Source organism: Mus caroli, unplaced genomic scaffold (assembly GCF_978045245.1).
Source record: "Mus caroli unplaced genomic scaffold, Mus_caroli_1 scaffold_8, whole genome shotgun sequence".
In the NCBI taxonomy this organism is placed as follows: domain Eukaryota; kingdom Metazoa; phylum Chordata; class Mammalia; order Rodentia; family Muridae; genus Mus; species Mus caroli.
In genome coordinates this window covers 83,833,222-83,846,669 of record NW_028227263.1, presented here as the reverse complement: position 1 = coordinate 83,846,669, position 13,448 = coordinate 83,833,222, and the positions used below count along the sequence as shown (strand labels likewise).

The 13,448-nt window shown below is 42.7% G+C and overlaps 1 protein-coding gene across 2 annotated transcripts in view; it reads right to left on the bottom strand.

Moving 5' to 3' along the window:
* Chrna7 (cholinergic receptor nicotinic alpha 7 subunit) overlaps positions 1–13,448 on the bottom strand; it is a 128,976-nt gene that overhangs the window by 61,716 nt on the left and 53,812 nt on the right. Inside the window, exons 1-3 of one of the 2 annotated variants that reach the window (XM_029479068.2) lie at positions 11,865–11,911; positions 4,983–5,183; positions 507–616 (exon numbers count right to left, since the gene is read on the bottom strand). In XM_029479068.2, the coding sequence (XP_029334928.1) occupies positions 507–586 (80 nt within the window). In that variant the 5' untranslated portion in view covers positions 587–616; positions 4,983–5,183; positions 11,865–11,911. Of the gene's footprint in view, positions 1–506; positions 617–4,982; positions 5,184–11,864; positions 11,912–13,448 lie in introns of those variants that run through there. The other variant, XM_021167658.3, reaches the window with a different exon arrangement.

Below are 13,448 nucleotides of genomic sequence, written 5' to 3'. Positions count from 1 at the left end.
TACCTGACTCTTAGAGATCTTCTTTAGCCTGTGAACATGTTTCTCTGAGAAGCATGTTCTGCCGATCTTGGTCAAAATGCAACAGACATACGGTGTACAATGGGGAACAAGTTAGATAAGAACCTAGGTCTAAACTGTCTTCTCCAATGCACATGTGGTCTGGCACCTTCTGCTGTGTACTATGATAGTGGCCATTCAGAGATAGCAAAGGCACTGCTTTAAGAGTGCTTCATATTCCTATAAATGGGGAACAATCTTATGCATCTAGAGCACAGCCCTTTAGATGGAGAATCTCTGGCAGTGGGTGAGACAACCTGAACTTAGATGAAAATACCAGCAGAGGGACAGAGCAGCTTCCCAGAGATCTGCCCACTTGGAAGCCTCAAAAGGAGCAATGATTCCAAATTAAAGATAACACAGCCAGCTTTCCTGTAAAATACTCAAATATGGTTTATCGCCACATGCATGCAAGTGAAGATCATTGCCCATCTGTCAGGCGTGCTTACCTGTTATAGAGGAGAATGTCTGGTTTCCATATCTGGCCATCTGGAAAACGAACATTTTTCACTCCGGGGTACTCAGACATGTTCCACTGCAAATAGTGATCTGTCCAAGACTGACAAAGATGGAGAATTAGTGGCAATTTCTTCCCCAGCTTACTTCTTTTTCTTGTAAGAAATTATCAGGAAAGCTCAAAGTCAAAAAGAGTTCAGACATCATTCCATGATTTAGTTGTTATTTATAAAGTGTGAGGAATATGGGAATTAAATAATCCCTTCTAAAACGATCCAGACTAGCATAACAAATCGCATTTGGGGACCTGCTGTCACCATGACCACGTTTGTATGATGGCATTAAAGGCAATTCCAACTCACTGCACACCTCTAGCCTTAGGCTTCTCCTCCCCCAATGGACTGGTTACTTCTAGCCAAATAAATAATGGTTCTGCTTTCCAAGTTTTCTCTGAAAGGGCATTTTGAAAAAAAAAATCATTTATTACAATTGGAATCAAAACCAAACTATAGAAATGCCAGCCATTTGTTTTCATAAGGCAGAACCTCTCAGAACTTCTGAGGGCACACTTAAATTTTATTTTTTTATTTTTTTTCTTATAGACAGTGCTTTTGATACTACAAGCTGATGCCTCAAACCCTGAACCTCAGCAGCAGAACACAGATATAGGGATGAGGACTTAGGAGCAATCATGAGTACAGTGATGAGTTCAGCAACTTAGGGTCAGGCCTTTCTGAGTGATCTCCAACACCAGAAAGACCTACAGTCCTTTCTCTGATAATTGGGTACCATTCCCAGGACCAAGATGGCAGAGATATTACCATAGAGTCCTCCCACTACTGACAGGCAATCAGCCTTAGATTCCAGGCCTGGCAGCCAAGGACCCATCACCTCTAAAGTGTTGCTACTGACATCCATGAGTCAAGATCCAGACTTTCCAGGATTTAGGAAGGTTTGGAGTGCTATATCTTCATCTAGAACCAGAATGCCCCCCATAATCAAACACATTCTCATTTGTGCCCTGAAGCTTTTCCACATATTTATGCTAAGAGACATATAAATGCTTCAGTTGTATAGCAATCACCATTTGATTTCTGACCAATTGTGTTTGTCGTAAAGTTATGAAACAATACTCAAGTGGAAGGAACAAAATTGTTAGAGCTACTTGACTTGGAATATACTGATGAATGTTGTGGGTCTACAGCTACTGATTCTGGCAACACAAATCCATGGACAGGTCTCAAAGGTTCCCTGGAGAACCCACAGTGTTCTAAAAGTCTACTTCAGAAGTGGAGTAATTTAAAGTCAGAGAACAACGCTACTCACAACTGGGACCTCAGCAAACAAGGATGTTAAATTAGCTCAGCATGCAGCAGCATTACTGGAACATCAACATCTGTCCTGTAGGGTCCAAAGCTGCTGAGATTAATGAGGGGAGGTGAAACACTGGGGAAGTTCTGGCTCATTCAAGTGGTTTGCTGAACCATGTTTGTAACAGCCTGATCCATCTGGATGTTCTTGGTTCTGTTCTCTCCCCTGATTCCGTGTCAAAGCACTTCCATCTTATTCTTAACCCTGGAATGTTGCTCTGAGTTAATCACGGTGACCAGTATTGTACCCATAAGGGCTGGGGTTCCAAGAACGACCCTTGAAGGCACACTGGCAATGACAGAAAGGACCCATCTCCTAAGCCTGATGACATAATAGGCAGATGAGTGGGGATGTCAGGGAATAAGATCATCTGGTTGTTCAAACATAAGACCACTTAACAGTAGCATATCAGAGCTGCCTCACACCTCCCATCTTTCCCCACATCTCCTAGCTTCTGGGCACATTCAACTGTGGGTGTTCCATTGCTTTGTGGCAGGTGACATCACTACTAGTCTGCCTGATCAGCCCTGTATGTGTGCCTTCTGCCTCACCACAATCCAAGCTTGTCAATGTGGTGACATAGAAGAAATCTCTGACTGCCTCAGGATTGGTTCTTCTAAAGCAATGTCTCTGTACTACAAACCTTCAGCCATAACAACTCAGACTGGATGCAGTCTCTGAAGGTGCTGGTCTGTGCATGCTCCTTTTCTCTAATGTGGAAACCAACCTGACCTAGCAAGTAGTGAGGAGGAATGGCTACAAGAAACCTTAGAACCAGATACACCTGGACTATGAGAATGCAGGAGGCTCAATTATCTTCTCTGCGCTGCAAATCCCCATGTGTACACATCCCCTCATGATAAAATTAGGATAAAATGAAGCCATGCTTTCAGTAGCAGGGCAAAATCATGCAGTTCTTATAGGCAAGCAACAAATGATAGATTTAGAAAACAATATTTTCACTTTATAGAACACTACATGATATAGGCTACAGCATGTCCAATACCTGAGGTACAAACAAGGGTATAAAAAGCATGAGGGGTGTAGTAGGGAACACTAACACAACATAGGAGCCTATGGGGAACTTCCTAGAAAAAAATGTAGAATGAGATTTTTACAGTCAGGCTTTACAAGAAATGGATGTGCGTTCTCAAATCGTTTCCTGCCACTTAGATCTTGGGTCAATGGGGATAGAAGCCCAAGGCATATCTCTTCATCGAGAGCATTTAGCAACCTTTCAATATGGCAGCCCCTGAGAAACCACATGAATGAACCAAAGAGAGATATACCTTTACAGCCATAGAATGAAGAGTGTGTGGGTTGTAAGGTGACAGAGGGAAAGGGAAGGTGGTAATATAGAATTATGTCATATACCATTGTGCAGACCCTTATACAATCCAACACTTGGGCCCTCTATAAACATGTCTTGAGTTTTCAGGGAACTTTTATTTAAATTTGGTGTGTGTGTGTGTGTGTGTGTGTTTGTGTGTGTGTTTGTGTTGTATGTGTGTACATGGCATGAAAAACAGGGATGGACAGAGCAGGTGAAATATCTTCTCTTTCAGTTCTTTGTCAAAGGAGTCTAAGAATGCTCAAAACAATATAGATTATTGATGTTGCTCTTGGTTGCCTCCAAGAACTTGAAGGTAAAATTTAATTCTGAAGATACCACACACTTTGGTTGGACATGGGACTTAGAGGAATTGAGACAGAAGCAGCCTGGAAGCTGTCTCTTTAATGCCTAGCTCTCATAATATATGAAGGTGCTATGAAAACTACCAAGAACTAAAAGCAGTCAATAGTCCTACCCAGCTTTAGAGCCTGGGAACCACAACAATAACCAGCAAGGCAAGATAGCCCTGAAGGTAAAATAGTGGCACTCATATCTAGGGAGTAACCACAGGCTCTCTAATTAGACTAATTCAATAGGAGGAAAATCATACCTGGTACTGTAAATCTAGCCAGCTACCCAATGGCTAGGAGATAGTGGACCCTAAAGAAGAACCTACCACTGCCACTTGTCTAAACTGGCACCCTTTCTAGTTGCATTCTAAATACTTATACTCAAAGATAAGTGTAGCTCTCATCCTTCATCAAATAACCTTCTTTATGAAGTAGACAGAGATCACTAGAGAAACCAGCCAAAATGCAGTGTTCCTAACCCCAACTGATTCACCTACAACACAATCCTTAGATCTAAGGCTCATGGAACACCACAGAAGACAGAGCAGACATATTTACACCACTCACTCACATGCCATCATAGATGGGGAAATCTCACAAAGCCCCATTCTAAGTAGAGAAAACTCAATCTTCTCCAAGCAACAGCCACCTGATAGGTTACCAAATCTCCTGTGGTCAGCCCTAAACACACATATACATACGGGCAACAATGAATGGAACCTTGTAAGGTTTGTATATGTGTGTCCCCTCCCTCTCCCGCTCCTTCACTCTCCCTGTCTCTTTGGTATGTCTGTGTATTTGTAATAATTAAAGTATAAGTGGTCAATCATTTGAAGAGGAGTGGATAAGGACACAGGAAACGTTGGAGGAGTTAGAATTTGAAATGATATAAATACACAATACTAATGCATGAAATTCTCAAAAAGTAAAAATCTTTTAGAACGAAAATAGTTTTGTTTCCTTTCAAAATATATTGCAATGTAATGAGAAATATATTTAGTTTTCTTTGTATAGAGCTCTTTAAACTTTTGAAACTTACTGAGTGACAGGAATATCTTTTGCTAAAATCATCCTTTGGACCATATCTAAGTTTATGCCAATTTAACAGCTTTGGGGTTGGATCTCCTTTCACAGTTTCAAGAAGAAAGCCAGACTGCCTGATTAGAGAGCAGAGATGACAAACTCCATCTCATCTTCAAGTCCAGAGTTGGGAGATGAGATTGGAGACTGAGGGAGAAAAACTTCTGTATGAAGTGCAGTGACATCCCAGGTGAGCGCACACACATGAGTGCATGGAAGGAAGTATAGCATGTCCTGAGGAGCAGGGTAACTCCTCCCTCAACACCTGCCCCAATGCCTCTTCCACATCTGCCTCTGAGCAGTATCCTTTAGAGAAAACACCAGTAAATTTGTACCTGATAGCCAAAGCTGTAGAACCTTTGGGTTACAGGCAATGTGACGGGTATGTGTATCCAGGGCAACACGTTTGCAACATGTTTTTGATGTAGGAACAACCTTGTGGGATGCAGACTTTGAGCTCGTGGATTCAGATATTAACTCAAGGTGGACAATATCAAAATCAAATTAAATGGATATCCAGCTGGGTTAGAGAGTTGCTGTAAGTATTAAAAATGACATCATATAATTGGTGTCAGAAAAACATCACCCAGTTTTGGTAAAAATTCACCTGATCGTGTATTTTGACTCAAAGGAAGAATGTGAGTCCCTCCCCTGCTTTTTTGCTGACATTTTGCTGTCTCTGACACTCAGTGCCACTCACCTGGTCACAGCTGCAGTCTAGCCCACAGCAGCACACTGTTGGCTAATGTGTAAACACAATGAGTGGTATTTCTGCTCCACAGATAATAAATGCAGAAAATTAAAAAGGAAGCAGTTTAGGACTAATTATGGTTTACAATCTAATAATCTGTGATGTGAATGCTATTATTACTATAATTAGAACTAGGAGTCTAAAAATAGAGAGAGTAAGTACTGAAAGATGATCAAATCTGAAGGCAAAATGGCTGATGTTCTAAAAAAGAAAAGGAGGGTTTTACAAAGAAAATGTGTGCATCTGGTAGGTCCCGGTGTTTCTGTGGAAGCTGAAATGTCCTCTGTCATATCCCCACACACATTAGATCAAAGATGTCTAACAGTCTCCCAAAATGATAAAACCTCTGCAGAAGGAATCTCCCACCAGCTTCCGCACCCCACCCCCAGGGTAGGAAGAGACTCTCAGAAATCAGCAACTCAGTATTCTTCAGGCTGTCGGAATAATCTCAATCATGCGAAATGAAAGACAGCTGGGGAAAAGGATAAGAAAATTCGCAAGGGGTAGGTCAAGGGGAATTTAATTTTTAAAAACTTTTGTGACTCTGCCATTTTGACTGGACTGAAAAATCTATAATTTGCAGAAAATTGACTGCAGAGTAGAAACACCCTGGAGAAAAGATTATGTGTATCAGATTTCAGAACAGAACTTACTGAAACGAGGCTTTGGGAACTGAGACCCAGTGCTAAAAGCCATTCCCTGACAATCCATCTGCCTCCTGCCCTCGCTGGGGCTCCCCTGGGAACTCTGGCCCTGCTTCCTTCCATCCTGAGCTTCATTCTTATCTATATGTAATATCAAGGCTGGGTCAGGCCAGGCAAGTGAGTGGCCAAGGAGCACAGAAATAAAAGTCAGTGCATGGTTGTTTATCAATTGTCCCAAGGAAGATCCTACACCTGACCTTGGTGACATGCAAGGCCCAGTGTCCACCCTGCAACCAGGACCTACTCAAAGCAATGGAGGTTGAGGCAAGAGCACAGGCACGTGGGTTTTCAATGGCAACTGCTTATAATTGTTTTAAACCAAAGATTCTTGGGGGGTCTTTGAAAATGCAGTGGGGAGGCAGTGTCCTAGCCCTCCACCAACTGAGGTGTCACTTTCCAGATCAGTGTCAACACTCAGTCTCCTCCGGGCACAAGCTGCCTAGGACAGGGCTTACCTGGGTAGGCTACCCTAATGCAGGAGCACACAGTAGTGCCATCATTGTTCTGCTTCTCTTTAGAAGAGTCAGGCCACTCTGTTTTCCATTGTGATAAAGCAGGATTATTCCCAACTGTGACCTCCACTGTATACCCACCCATTCTTACACTATTCCACAGAAACATCGAGATTTGCTACAATGACCACTTTTACTTTTTGTGATTCATTAGAAATCAAGTAACACACAACTGCACTTATTTATACATACAGGATACTAATATAGTGCATGTATATATCAATGTATAATGATCAAATCAGGATAATTAGCATCCTGTCTCCTCAAACATTTATCCTCTCTCGGTGCTTAACCTTTCTTTAAATGAGTTAATTGCACAGCCTGATTGTGAAATGCTGAAAGAGGAGATGTGGCTAATACATTTCTAAGTGCCCTCCCACAACTCTGGCCAATGCCTTCTACAAAGTCGGCACTCTCAGTGGTGAGTTCAAAAAGTAAGTGGGATTTAAGAAGTGAAATTTCAGGTATTTCTGCAAATGCTACTCTTAATTAGAACTATCCTGTGCTTCAAAGAAATCTAAAAGTCTTTAGTGAGACCCTTCAGAAAAACAGGTGTTTTTGTTTTTGTTTTTGTTTTTTTCCAGAATATCTGAACTCAGCACGGTAATAGTCCTGTTACAATTTTCCTGGAAACCAGCCCCCTTTAAAATCATTGGCCATGTCTGAGACATTGCTGGAGAGCAATCAGTTTTTGAGGGCCAGAGAGGTGGGTACAGGGACAGATATCTATCAACCTGTCCGTGGCACATATTTCTCTCTGTAGAATGGCATCATGGGGTATAATACCAGCCCTTGGTGTGTATGTAGTATGGAGGGGGGCGGGGGGATGAAGCAGAGAAATCAACTCAGGTTCAATGCCACCCTGAGCTACACAGCAAACAACTAGCCAGTCAGGGCCACAGAGGAAGATACATTAAAAAAAATAAATAAATATTTTTTTAAAGGAAAGAAAAGAAAAGAGAAAGAAATGTTGACCCCTGAGCTTTTGCTGTATTTTTATTTGTTCCTCACAGGTCCCAAGAAAACAGTCATCATCTCCCAGAGTTCTCAGGACTTCAACTAACTCAAGCATCCTCCTTATGCAAGGAGTTGGCTTTAGTGTGGATCATACTTCTTCCCCCTGCCCCAGGTTGATGAAGAGTTTTGAGTTTGTTCATTCCTTCAACAAAAGTTACTCAGTGCCTATTGCAGGTGAGGCAGTGGACTACGATCTGGAGGTACAGTGGGGTTCAACCCCACCACAGGATATCTGATAGAGCGAGAGAAACCTGGAGGCAAGGAGCATGGGGAGAAGTGGGTACTACGTGTATCAGAGGGTGAGAAGTTCCTTAGAAGAGCAACAAAGAGGACAAATTAGGGGCTGGACCATAGCTTGGTGGTAGAACATTTGTCTAACACGATCTTCTGTTCACAGCAGTGAGAAGAGATGGAGGAGGAGCAATAAACAGAGTAAACTGAATTTAGCATAGGACGGTTTGGGAAGAAGCAACTGAAGTGGTAGTGTTTGAGAAAACAGAAGAAAGCAAGAGAACCCATCATGTGGCTTTCTATGTACATGCAAAATCCCAGGCCACTCTTGAGCAACATGCTTGGATAATAACAAGACAGCAGGGAGCAGAGCCAGGAAGAAGAATGAGAGGAAATGGAAGAGAGCTGATGTAAGCAGGGAAGGGACCCTCACTGTCTTCAGCTGTAGATTATCTGGGGGAAACCAGGGTCCCTAGAAGGGCGGAGGTCCAAGTCTAGGGGCACTCATTTTTCACTTAGGTCAGTGTCTTAGTCAGGGTTTCTATTCCTGCACAAACATCATGACCAAGAAGCAAGTTGGGAAGGAAAGGGTTTATTCAGCTTACACCTCCAGAACATTGCTGTTGAACATTGCTGTTCATCACTGAAAGAAGTCAGGACTGGAACTCAAGCAGGTCAGGGAGCAGGAGCTGATGCAGAAGCCATGAAGGGATATTCTTTACTGGCTTGCTTCTCCTGGCTTGCTCAGCCTGTTCTCTTATAGAACCCAAGACTACCAGCCCAGAGATGGTCCCACCCACAAGGGGCCTTTCCCCCTTGATCACTAATTGAGGAAATTCCTTACCACTGGATCTCATGGAGGCATTTTCTCAACTAAAGCTCCTTTCTCTGTGATAACTCCAGCTGTGTCAAGTTGACACAAAACTAGCCAGTACAGTCAGTCTGGTTGCTGTGCTGAGAACAGACACAACTAAGGGAAGAGAAAGGGCAGAACAGGGAGGGTGGATGTAAGACTATACCGAGAAGGTGAGAAAGACAAACTGAGAACAGTCGGGAGCCATGGGCTGGTGAACAAAGGACCCGCTTTGAAAGGTGAGCTACCAGAATTTGCTGAAGTGGGCACCCAGGTCTGCACAGATGGACTGCTGTCCAGCTAGATCAAGATGACTTTGGAAGAGGCAAGAATAGGAGAGGTGGGATGGATCCCCGGGTGCGGCAGTCTCTAGATGGTCCATCTCAGCTCCAAACTTTGTCTCTGTAACTCCTTCCATGGGTATTTTGTTCCCAATTCTAAGAAGGAGCAAAGTGACCACACTTTGGTCTTCGTTCTTCTTGAGTTTCATGTGTTTTGCAACTTGTAACTGGGTATTCTAAGTTTCTGGGTTAATATCCAATTATCAGTGAGTACATATCATGTGAGTTCTTTTGTGACTGGGTTACCTCACTCAGGCTGATACCCTCCAGGTCCATAATCAGCCTCCAAATGCAGACACCATTGCATACGCCAGAAAGATTTTGCTGACAGGACCCAGATAGAGCTGTCTCTTGTGAGGCTATGCCAGTGCCTGGCAAACACAGAAGTGGATGCTCACAGTCAGCTATTGGATGGATCACAGGCCCCCAATGGAGGAACTAGAGAAAGTACTCAAGGAGCTAAAGGGGTCTGCAACCCTATAGGTGGAACTACAATATGAACTAATCAGTACCCCCAGAGCTCGTGTCTCTAGCTGCATATGTAGCAGAAGATGGCCTAGTCGGCCATCATTGAGAAGAGAGGCCCCTTGGTATTGCATCCCCAGTACAAGGGAACGCCAGGGCCAAGAAGTGGGAGTGGGTGGGGGTATGGGGGGACTTTTGGGATAGCATTTGAAATGTAAATGAAGAAAATACCTAATTTAAAAAAAAAAAGAATAGGAGAGGTGAAATGAGTGTCCCATAGGATGTACCTGGCCTTCCCTGATACTATATATCTAAGCATAAACCAAGGAAGCCAGGAGGAGGACACACATGAGCAGGTAGGCTGTGTTCTTTAACTCCTACATGGGACTATCTCCAAAGCTCTACATTATTGTTACAGATAGCTCAGTGAGAGCTATGCTTTGCTCTTCTGTAGCAAAGTATGCCCCTAGCACCTGCTTTAACTTCTCAGATGGGTTCCCTAGAAACCTCACTTGCCAAGGGCCACCCAGTAATCTCCTCAGCCTCTGCTATTTCTTCTCTTGACACTGCACTACAAAACAGGCTCACCTCAACTTATCAGTTGTTTTTTATTTTTGTGCCACTGAGTCAAGAACCAAGCAAGGGGCCAATCCACAGCATGGGTCCCCATGAATTACCAGACAAATATTTCCAAAGCTCAGATGGATTTAATCCCTTTAATGTCTTTTTCTCAACAATAACAACAAAAGGAGAAAGCAATCAATCTGTCAGCTGACACACATTGAAGAGAAGCTTAAAGAATTGCGTAACAGGGCTGCACAAAGACCACTTATTTCCAACTCTGCAGGCCCCTGCACCTGTAATCAGGCAGTGATAGAACAAAGGCAGTGATTGCATCTGTCCCTCATTTCTAGAAATAAAAAGTCACCTATAGATGCAAAAATAAATTGAGAGCAAAGGGTTTTCTTTGATAGACTAGAATCTCCACTCAGAAAATGTTTAAACTTTGTAATCCATATCACTTTGGTGAGTTATATAACAATACTAGCATCCTTAAATCAGTTCAGAAAAAAAAATTAATATACTATGGCCTAAAGAAATGATGTTACATCAATATTTACATTTGAGAGAAATCTAGACTAATGGAGTTTCAAATATAACATTTTGCAATAGGACAAAACCCTAATTTAAAAAATTCACTAGATATGCAAGTGCACAAGCACACATGATGATGTTTGCCTGTCCTCACTGAGCCTGGGATGGTGAAGCAGGAGGATTGGGAGTTCAAAGCCACCCTGAACTACAGAACAAGGCCCTGTCTTAAGACAAAAGAAAAGGGGGAAAAGAAGTGAAAAGAAAGAACCTAAAAGAGGAAGAAGAGAGGAAAAGAAAGGAGGAGGAGACAGCAAGAAAGGAAGACACACAGAGGAAAGGGACAGTTGTAAAATAGATGAGAGAAAGAAGGGGGCTGGGTTTGTAACAATTATATGTGCACAAAATTACAGTGGCATTAAAAAACTCCACCTAAATTAGAGACTGACAGTTTGAAATTCAGATTCTAATATTTACAATTTGATGGAACTGATATATATTGCAATTAAATAATTTAGATTAGAAATCTGAATGTCACATAAAAAAATTCAAGGATAAAATACAAGATGAATGTCCTTTTTGTGTGTGCAAAATGTTAGTAGCCAAAGTGTTTGGGGGTTTCAGGGATTGGGGATTTTGGAGTAGTTTGCTAATATTTTTTTCAGATGACCATCCCCAATCTGAAAATTCCAAATCTCAAAGCTTTGAAAATATGAAACATTTTGAATGTCACTCTGAAAATCAAAAAATGTTTTGTGCTTCACAGCATTTTCTGATTCTGGACTTTCAAAACATGGATGCTTCACATCTGTATCCTTTCAAGACTCTTGAAGAATCTCGGTCCACAGCATGGCGTGTGAACACCCTGGCTAAAGGCCCCTTGGTTCCCTTCAAACATGCAGCTCTGGAGCATACTGACAACAGGAGAGGCACTTATGAGCTAGGGAGCAGCTATAACACAGGACATCGATCTCTAGATGTGGCCATGCATCTGATTATTTCTCTGGCATGCACTGTTTAAAAATGTCCTGAGATTATCCAGCAATGAAATACAAGCAAGCATAGAGTCCTGCTGGTGTCAGGCTCTCATCCTTGGCTCCATCCTATCAAACATAACAGACTGCACTCTCAGTTGGCCAGCGCTGGGTCAGAGCACCAGCCTTGCCTCCCTTAGGAACTTCTTTACATGTAGTTTGAGCACATGCATTGGGGGCTAGAACAGGCAGTTAAGTGAGTGGTATCTGAACTTACCATTTGTAGCCAAATGTTGGTGGTTAAAACTTGGTTCTTCTCATCCTTCAAAAACAAAAAGAAACAGGCGACATAAATGTGGCTTATGTGCTTCACAAAAGAAGCCATGATACAATTATTCATGTACAAGTCTGACTTTGGGGATCAACATTGTGTGTGGAAATTAGAATTCACCAGGCACTTCCAAATCTATGCCAGTAACATTTCCCGAGAGTCAAGCTTTTCTATTTATTCTGAAGTAATACACATTTATTACAGAGCACTTACAAAGGACAGCAAAATATAAAGAAGAAAATTAAAATCAGGCCAGCCTACCATCAGAAATGATGCCAGGGAAGGCCTTGGCTATTCATCTTTTTATACCACCCCCCAACCCCCGTCCTAGGAAGAGGCATGTCATATGGGGCTCCTGACTCATATTAAGGGTCTGAATGGCCACTGTATTTGCTTTATCCCTGCATGGGTCATGGCTCTTTCCTCTTTTCTATCTATCTAGCAACACGTCAGACCCTTGACACCTCTAATATAAACACAAACAAGAGGAGCAAACAGAGGATGTGGAAGGTATGACAACCTAACAAAGAGCTTGTCACACTTCTATCTTTCTGATTTTAAAGTCCAGTTCTACATTTCCAAAATAGGATTCAGGCAGGAATGGAGTCCACATATCACCCAGGAGTTTGGGAGTGTACAGTTACCATGGCTTGATTCAGGCACTGTGCATCTTTGAGTCTCGGGTTGTAAGTCTCCCTTGAGAGCCCACATGCCAAAGGCACCAGCAGCACCTTAGCATTTCTGTGAGATGATAGTACAAGATGGGTGAATGGGGAGGTTCTCAGGTGAAGTAGAACAGGCACTTTCCAGACATGTTAAGATGCCAGACCCTAGCCAGGCATGGTGGCACACTCCTTTAATCCCAGCACTTGGGAGGCAGAGGCAGGTAGATTTCTGAGTTCGAGGCCAGCCTGGTCTACAAAGTGAGTTCCAGGACAGCCAGGGCTATACAGAGAAACCCTGTCTCAAAAAACCAAACAAACAAACAACCAACCAAACAAACAAACAATAAGATGCCAGCCCCTTCTTCCTCTTCCCTTTCCCATCCTGGCCACAAGTAAACAGTTTTCCTCTGCCATAGGCATCCGCCACGATGTGCTGTCTCACTACAAGCCAAAAGCAATGGAAATAACTACCCACAGACTGGGGTCTCAAAAACTGTGAGCCAACCTTTTTCTCTTTATAAGTGAATTATTTCAGGTGTTTATTCCACTGCCAGAAACCTGACTAGGACAGAATCTAAAACAGTCTCATTAAATGAAGTATTTCCACCAGCCCTTTTTTCATAGCTGGACACACCCAGCAGAGTCAGCAAAATACAAGTGTAGAGTGGGACTGGAAAGTTCACTCAGCGGTTAAGGACACTGGCTGCTCTTCTGAAAGACTCAGGTTCCCTTCCCGGCACCCACACAACAGTTTACAACCGTCTGTTGTTACTCCAGTTCTATGGGAGTGGATGCTCTCTTCTGCCCTTTCTGGCACACAAGTGATGCACCTATACACATGCAAACAAAACAAAACACCCTTAAT